This window comes from Corvus kubaryi, unplaced genomic scaffold (assembly GCF_017639235.1).
Source record: "Corvus kubaryi isolate FWS band 111438036 unplaced genomic scaffold, C.kubaryi_AGA036_p1.0 64978, whole genome shotgun sequence".
Classification (NCBI taxonomy): domain Eukaryota; kingdom Metazoa; phylum Chordata; class Aves; order Passeriformes; family Corvidae; genus Corvus; species Corvus kubaryi.
Window position 1 is genome coordinate 309,054 of NW_024581659.1, and position 9,023 is coordinate 318,076.

Below are 9,023 nucleotides of genomic sequence, written 5' to 3' on the forward strand. Positions count from 1 at the left end.
CAAGTCATTTATTTACCAGAATTTCATATTTCCAGTGGTGTGCAGCTAATAATACTCACCTTCTTGCCAGAAGGCTTTAGGAACTGAAGTAATGAATGTCTTTAATGGCTTTAATACCGTAAGTACAAAGGTATTGGTGCAAACATATTTAGTGCCTATGAAAGAATTGTGAATTTCTGTTTATTACCCACAACATTACAGTAATAAGTGGCAGTAAGATGAAATGCTTCTCAAAATGTTAAAAGGCCAGATTGTCCACCGGGTTCATTTTGATGGAATCACAGCAAGCAAATTTTTCCCTTTTATATGTGGCAATTAATTTCCTGAAAGAAATCAACATCCATGGCATATGTGTAATTATAGATTAGTTATTTAGATAGAGATACCATCAATTCAATGAAAAATGCCACACAAATGGGAAAAAAAAGCCAGATTAAACTGCAATAAAGAAAATGAACTTAAACAAGCAGGAAGATGTGGACATTTTTACAAGAATAAGTGTGTGTGATGTTCTATCCATACATGATCAAATCTTACCATGAAATTTGAAAGTGTTAGCAGTTGTCTCTCTCCTCTGCTTTGATTTGCCTGTATTTGTTGAGAAAAGCATATTGAGGGAGATAACTGTGTTTCTTATACTAGTGCCTTAGTCTTCAGAAACAGTGTGGAATGATGGACCTGATCCTTAAACAACAATGAAACAAATGCTCAGTCTACTGCACCAGCAATAACTGGACTGCTGTAAACGTGGTTAGTATGTATGGGTTTATAAGCTTGGTATTTATGCACTGTACTTCAGATTCCGTTGTGATTTCCATAAAAATGACAGAATAATTAGGCCAGAATAGTGAGGCTGACAGTAAGAAATTATACTGGCTTGCACACAATTGCATATCTCTCTTTTGGATGGCTGCAATATCTGTAGACAGGTTCCTGGTTTATGATACTCTCCATATATGATGTTTTGCTTCTTTCATTACTGTACACCAGAACTAGATAGCTACCTTACAGACATGGCAGTCTCTTAGTTGCTGTAGGAAGAAATACTAAAGCTAAAATTTGCTTGTGTGGTAAAAAATGGTTAATTCTTTAAATGAACGTGAAGAGATGATGCTGACCCTGTGCCATGACAGTATGATCTATTTACCCTGTTAAATGTTCTAATGAGTTTTATATCAGTGTGGTTTCCCTTTGGCCCATGCACTGGGAAATGTCACTACAGCTGTGACTGAAGCTGTGCCTGTTCAGATGGCTTTCTCTTTGCACTCATGCAGATATCTAGAGTTGTGGCTCCTGTGGCAAGTGGCAGGAGGTCAGCGAAACACTGCTGGCATTAAACTTCACAGCTTTGGTGAGATTCTTGTCTTGGAATCTGAGATGAAACTTAAGTGGATTGTTACTGACATTTTTTTTCTAATTATGTAATTATGGCATAGGCATCTTCATGTTATACAGGAGTGTTCATGTGATTATCAACTCTATACGTATGACCAGAATTTTTCTGGTTTTAACTGTGTCTCCTGGCATTTTATTCCATATATGCCTACAGAGAGAGAGAGAGAGAGAGAGAGAAATGCGTGTACGGACAAGACCTAGTGACACCCATGTAATTGGAATGATTCTGTTTCTTATTGGAGTAAGAAGGCAATATTCCTTTTGAATTTGAGTCAGAAGCAGAAAGACAAGTATTATCAGGAAAAGAATTGTAATGTGCATCCTGTATAAAGGAATAAGTTCTTGGATGAGGTTTGAAAAGATGTGGTATCTTGGCTAGATAAAAGAGGCATGGAGGAAATGCAGAGGAAGAATACTTTTTATCAGAAGAGACTAAATTATGTGTGAGGAGATGGAAAGAGATTGAAAAGAGGTCAGTTTTAAATAACAAGTGAAGGTGAAAGATCTAAAAATAAAGAAAGAAATTGTAGTTTTGACAAGGTCAATTTTAGATGTCTAAAAGTAGAGAGCAGTCATTTTTTCACTGTAGGGGATCATCAGAAGTATATGAGAAGGGTGGGTCATCTGGTCATGAGAATAGAATATTAATTTTTTTAAGTGAACAAGCATTCTCAAGTCAGAGCAGAGAAAGAATGAGGACTTGCCCTTCTGATCTGGGTGTATAATATGTAATGTAGTAAATTGGCTTCCAAATTCACCCAGCTTGGTCTTAACCTATTTGTCTTGGAGCCCTCATGTACCTTGAGAATAATTGTTCTCTGCCCTTCTATAAATAACCCCAAACAATAGCAGAGCTCTGACAGCTGCTGCTTTGATCTGAACATACAAAGCAACGTCCAAGCAGCCTTGGAATAAAAAAGAAGAAATGATGCTCAAAAACACAGTGTGTGTGTGCATGTAATTTTTGTTATAGATTGGAGCAATTTTTCTTTATCTCCTGACTTTTGGGAGAGCCTCTGTCTTTAGAATTTCTCTGCCACAATTGTTGAACACTCTTGCACAGTGTATGTTCACTGAGTGCATCTATCAATTGGTGTATGAGCCTTAATGGTTCTGCATGATTTTGTGTCTTTACAGAATCTATCTTGCAAGTCAGTCAGTCATTTGGTCTTCCACTTTGTCTAATCTTTTTATGTTTTTATTGATTCGTTCATGCCAATGGTACAGAAGAAAGAAGCCATTTTAACTGCTCTGTAAATAGCTAGAACAAGCCAGCTGAGCTTGCATGTCCTGTCTTTTCAAGGCAGGTCTAAGACTGTGTTTCTACTTTCACCAAAACTACTGCCAAAAAGGTGGGTACTAATGCAGAGAGAGTTTCATCAGGAGTAAATATTTTTTGGCCTTGATAAAAATAAGTACCAGGTTTAAAAATCTGTGCCTAGCATTGCTCATTGAATTTTGCTTTCTCCATGGCACTCTGTGTCTTCCATGACACAGGGGAAAGATACAAATTGGGCAGAAAATGTCAGTGAAGTTCAATTTCTACAGCTGTAGGGGAGCTTGAGACTAAAGTGGGGGTGCTGGTGCAGGCAACTAAATGCAGGTGCAGGAGGTACATCAAGTCACATGAAAAGACAAAGGCTTTGGATTCCCAGTGATGATAAGGGCAGATGTGACTCCACCAGCTGAGTTATCCAGGATCATTGTTGTCCTCCATACCCTGTCATCAACAGTGCAATGACTGCTGGTATCCAGTGCCCTTTCCTTTCCCCAAGCCTTTGCTTTCAGTAATTTCAAGGGAGACTTTCTTCTTTAGTACTAACAAGCAATGACTGCTTGCTTAACAAGAAGCAGAGAATCCCTTAAAAAAAGCCCCTTGAGAAGGGACTTAGGAGTCCATTGATTTTTTCTATTTTTTCCAGTGTTATTCCTTCACCGGCCATAGGGCTGACACACTGCCGCAGAGGGCCAGCACTCACACCGAAACACAGGCTGACAGCTGAACCCTGTGTGTTCAGAAATATCAGTCCTTCTATGCTCCACACTCCCACTTTCCAAGAAGCTTCATCATGGACCAGTAACACCATCAAGACTGTGCCTGCTGGGTTGTGGTTCTGGCCACTATTTTTTTGTTACTGAACTGTTCTGGAGAATTTTAATTGCAAAAAGTACAGACTTTGAGCAGAACTGCCTGCTCAATCTTTATGACCTTCTAAAGTCAAATCTGAAGTGTGAGACAGAAGACTGTCCTTGATGTTTTGTCAGATGGACTCAGATTTTTGAAAGTGGTATTTAACTTTTGACATATGGATTTAAAAAGGCAAGAAGAATGTAGGAGTATCCTCTCATGCAAAAGCTGTTCATTCCCCTCCAGTCTCCCTGCAGACAAAGAGAATTAGTTCCCTCAAAATACTGCATGTTTTTGATCCTACTCTCAAATTCATGATTTTTGAGTCATGAGAGATTAATCCTATGAATTAGATTAATTTTGATGCAAAAGGGATCTAGTTGGGAAAGTACAACTTTGCTGCTAATTGGTTTTGTGTTGATATTTCTTCCAAGCCAAGAATTTTCAAGGGCTTTATGAACAGAAAGTTTCAGAGCAGGTAGTGCTAAATGGGACCAATAGTCTACCTGCTGCAGAGCAAAAACCCACAAGCATCCCCTTCCGACTTGACAGATCTAGCATTTCTTTCTTCACTTATTATAATAGTTCATCTGGTGACAATTCTTGGCACTCTGTTGCTTGCTAAACACTGAACTGTGATATCTGTTAGCATCTTCCCCTTTATATAAATACTGAAAAAATAATCCACAGGCTGGACTACTGCTGCTAAAAAATATTTATTCTCAGCAGGAATCTGGCTCTTTGTTATATACTGACACTGAATATTTAAATTACAACCTTCTAATCTTTCATTTACAGCATCTAGAGGATGTTTAATAAATTAAAAATAAGATGCAACAATAATCCACCCAGAGAGGGGATCTGACAGGGAATCAACATTTTCCAAAATGTGGGTTGGGTTTTCCAGCTCCCATCTTTGACAGGAGATGTTCTGTGTTCTATACTCCTAAGGCTATATATGCCGAAAACTAAATACCAGTTTTGATAATCTAAGCCTGTCTGAAGAAGCACTGAGGACAGTCTGCTGTCTCACACTTCAGACTTGACTGTGTCCCTGCATTAGAAGGGCATACAAACTGAGTAGACAATATTTGCTTTTAAGCCTGTACTTCAGTATTTCAGTGTTAGTCACAAACTGAGAAGGACTAGGAAGGATGTGAGTCACTGCTTGTGGGATTCTATGAACAGTATTGCTAGAAAGAGGCGTTTCAGGTTTGGTAATTAAATTGTTAACTGTCACCCTGATGGGAATATGTGACTAATAGCAAACCTCAAATTCAGATGTTATGCTTCAGAGCTAGTCTGAAATGCTAGGTTGAAGACTTACTGTCAGTTTGATTTTAAAATCATGGCAACAGCAGTCAGTGTGGTAGAAGACACTGGAGCAGGTGAGGTGCCCTACGAAGTGCTGGGACAAAGACCACAGAAGTCATAGAATCCACGTCAGCACACACAGGTCATGAACAACAAATTTAGGTATTCCACTGGGTCACCCATCTTCTGCAAAACACATAGACATTGAATTGTCTATAATTATCTGTTTTCAGGTTTTTACTGCTACGTCTTTAGGCATAATCATCTGCTTTACATCATATATTTTGAGGCCTGAAGATGCCATTATGATCTATCCTGACCTCCCATAGGACACGGGACTGATTTCTGCTTTTGAACTGCTCTTTGAACTATGAAACATCTGTTTAGAACCATATTGTATCTGGATGCATCGCCATTTAGTACATTTGTCTCAAAATTTGTACCTATGCCAAAGATTTAAAAGTCCCTTAAAATCATAAGGGACATTTGCCAATTATGCATGAAATATATGTAGTAAAGCCATAGATTAAGTACAAGTTATTCAAATCCTGTATATGTGCCTTTTTTCAGAACCAATAATCACTGAACCCCATTCCCAGTGCTCAAAGTTAGGCTCATCCTCTTTGGCATTATTTGGATCCTCTGGTAGTATGACTGGAATAGCACTGCCCTGAATTGTACCACTGGGGTTTGATACTTCAGTGACTTGACATCAGACACCACCTTTTTATAGACCATCCCAGTGCCTTTTTTAACTGGAGTTTGCAAACAGCTGTGCAGTCTTCAGCTCTGACCAATCTGTCCCATACCATGCGCATCCTCAGGAGACAGAGATTTTGGTGGGAGCTATAGTCCTCCCTGAGGTTCTGGATAAAACTTTGGGCCTTCTGCAGGAGTGTGGGAGTTGGTTTGCACCTGAGATGTTGCCAAGGTATGAAGAAAGTAACTTGAGTCCTGAATCTAGTCAGAATGCCCCAAGAGAGGTGGAAACCAGTGCTGGTGTAGCTCTTCTGAGTGAATGGGGATATGCCTTGATATCGAGGTGGGACAGATGGGACCTGGTACCATTTTTGCATGGCCAGACCATGCGCAGAGTAGCCCTATTCAATACCAGCAGAGACAGAAGCTGTGTAGGCATTTCCTTGCCCAAAGGTGTGACCCCAACAGCTGGGAAAGTGAGATTGAAGTCCTGTGACTGCCCAGCCTTTCCCCTCATGGCATGATGCCCTTCCTTTGTCCTCAGCCATTCAGGGACTGGCTTTTCTTTGGAGGTGACTGGCTATATGTCTTGTGGTAGCTTCTACCAGTCTCTGCATTATGATATTTTGTCTTTTCTCCCTTTCTCCACCATCTTCCAGCAGTTGTCTGTTCACCACTGTCTAGCATGTACCACTGCCACTGCTTTTACACATCACGGCCTTTTCATCCAGGTCTGTTGGCTCGTTGTACCTCTGCTATTAAAAGCCCAAACAAATGCTACATTTCAAAGGTCTTCTCTCCTGTTAAGTAACAGATAGAGTGGGGCAATGTGCAGCCACTGAAGTGCTGAAGTTTAGCAGGTGTGGGGCCATTTGAGGCACCTGGGGAGGTGCTGGGGGTCTGCAGCTGGGGAGAGCGGTGCTGAGGATGCTGCTGCCTGCAGGAGGCCTGGGGCTGTGCTCTGTGGCATGAGGTTGCCCTTCTCTTGGGGGTCTGCTCTCCTCTCCAGGAGCAAGAGATGTGGGCAGACAGGCTGTGTACACCTGCAGGTCAGTGGGGCTGGAGGAGACATGCAGGGCCTGAGGGCTTGGCTGTGCTGGGAATGTGTGGGTTTTTTCTGCTGTGCACAGTCCTTTCTCCTGGAGAATTTAAACTGTAGTAAACATAAGTATGTGATGAGGCAATGTTGATGATTTCTGGTTTGGACAGGATAAATCAGCTGCCTTAGTTAGAATTTTCCCTTTTTTGCCTTCTAGACTGGAAATTTTGCTGTCCATTGTGTGTTTACAGAAACACACAGGCAGGGACAGGCTTAAAGGAAGTGCCTGGGACAGAAGGGGTTTTCAAGAGGAGTGACAAAACAGGGAGTGAAAGGGGGGCTTTAAAGCCTTCTTGTATTTAGAGTTGTAGCCTATCCTAATCTTTCTTGTGATCCAACTTTTAAGAAACATTTAATAACCTAGGATGCTAGATGGATGAAACCTGGTGTTTGCTTTTATTGTCTAATGCTACTTACTTTCATCATGCTCCAGTGCTGCACTTATGAGACTTATATGTGGTTGCTTGTCCTGAATGTAACTGAATTTACTCTTCCAGCCCTCTCAATTGAACTTATAAAAAATTCCCAGTCAGTTTAAAGCTCTCTGGGTCCCTCCTGCTTTCCTGGCTGAATGTTTCATTGCTATCTGCTCTCTCATTTATATATCTTTTAACTTAGCAGAGAGGATTTTCTCCACAGTGGTATGAGAGGGCTTTACGGCTGGGCTTGTGCTCAGAGTTCTGCATTCCTTATGCCTCAAGGTGCAGACTGGCACCACTGGAGCTGTCACAGCACATGTGAAGCTTTCTAATTTACTTGAGGCACACAGCTGAAACAGTATTTTTATTTGTATTACACCTGAAATGGCATATTTCAGAGGGCTGTTTTAGAAGAGGCAGCCCTACCTGAGGGTATGAAGTCTAAACTGCCTCTTCCTCCTTCCTTTTCATGTGCTACTCATTTCATTAGGACAGACAGTAGCCTTAGAGGCTCCTGTGGCGTTTTATCAGTGGAATTAATTTTTTTTCACCAGCCTCCCTGACTCACAGTGTTTCTGAAGATATGCATTTTTCCTTCCTCTGCTGTCCCCATCATCTGCTAAGTAGCATGTGTATATGGGGATGAAAAGAGTCTAAGGAAATGGTTCTTGATAGTGAAAAAGGTGATTGAACACAAAGGGGATAAATGCAGGAAGACAAGGAGGGAGAAGAAATGAGAAGATGACCAAGAAGCAGGTAAAGCAGTATTTAACATAGGGAGGGAAGAAAACAAACACAATAAAATTTGTAAGCTGTGAACATTGTAAAATATTGCTAAAAACAAAAGGTCAATATTACTGGATCAGTTCAGATTTCTAAAAGTGAGAGAAAATGAGACACTGATTTAATACATCTCTGTTGGGGAGTGCCCCTCCTCTTCGGTGTGTAAACAGCATTTGTGGCTGTGAACCTATGTCCATAAATTGTAAAGCCAGCAGGAATCACTGACACTGTAGCCTGAACTCTGATATATCATAGGCCTTCACACTTCAGAATTGCTTTCTGTTTGCTTTAAAGCTTATCCTGAAGAAAATAAGATAACTTGGTTTCAGAAAGTCTCCTTGAGTTTAAAACCATGTCTTAAATGTGAACTCCGATGTGGATCTGTTTGCTTCCAAAGGTAACTGTGCTTACCCTCACCTTTTCCTGATGGTAAGCTGCTGTTCCTGTTTAGTGTTTTGTCATTTACTGCAAATAATGGGCTTAATAATTGGCTTTTGTTCTGGGAGCTCTTCCTGTAGAGCTTAACTGGGCCCCTTCTGTAAGGGAGCAAAGGTTCTTTATCTTCTGCATGTACTGTGACTAGAGCACCCTAATGCAAAACATGGTAGTGGGTTTGGATGTGGAAGTCAAAACCAAAGAACTTCATGTAGTTTCCTTCAGTATTTAATGGGAATAACTTGCAGTTTCTATATTGTTGTATTGAGACTGGTGATCTGTTGTTAACTGGACCTGTATCCCTGCTAATTTTGTTTTGGAGGTTTTCTTGATAATGTTATTAAGGTCTTTAATCAGTAGGCATGAAGTAGTTGAAAATTCATAGCATTTGAAGAAAATCTTCCCACAGAGGAAGATGTGATATGTGCATTGGTAGCTAGCTGTGCAGCGTTTGGGCCACCGGTTTCCCTGGGTCTCTTTCTGACTTGGAAGCTGAAGGATTTCCTTCTGGAGAAAACTAGATAACAGGTAATGTTGCATTTGTCAATGTTGGGTTCTGAACCAAATATATCTGGGCTATGGCTATAAAACCATGAGCCTTCCTTATTATATTGAAGGAATATATTTTAAATATGATTGGCATTTTCCTCCATTTTATATGGCTGGGACATATGAGGGTGATGAAGTGCAATGCTAGTTGAGATTGATTGTGCATAGTGAAATGTATGAAAGTCCTTGTGGCTTTCTGCAT

General features: G+C 40.5%; 1 protein-coding gene across 5 annotated transcripts in view; it reads left to right on the forward strand.

The window, feature by feature from the left end:
* LOC121672810 (neurexin-3-like) overlaps positions 1 to 6,047 on the forward strand; it is a 290,579-nt gene extending 284,532 nt beyond the window's left edge. For all 5 annotated transcript variants that reach the window (XM_042045700.1, XM_042045702.1, XM_042045703.1 and 2 more), the window contains one exon: positions 5,891 to 6,047. In XM_042045700.1, coding sequence (XP_041901634.1) covers positions 5,891 to 6,032 — 142 coding nt within the window. In that variant the 3' untranslated portion in view covers positions 6,033 to 6,047. The remainder of the gene's footprint in view (positions 1 to 5,890) is intronic.
* Positions 6,048 to 9,023: the final 2,976 nt, after the last annotated feature.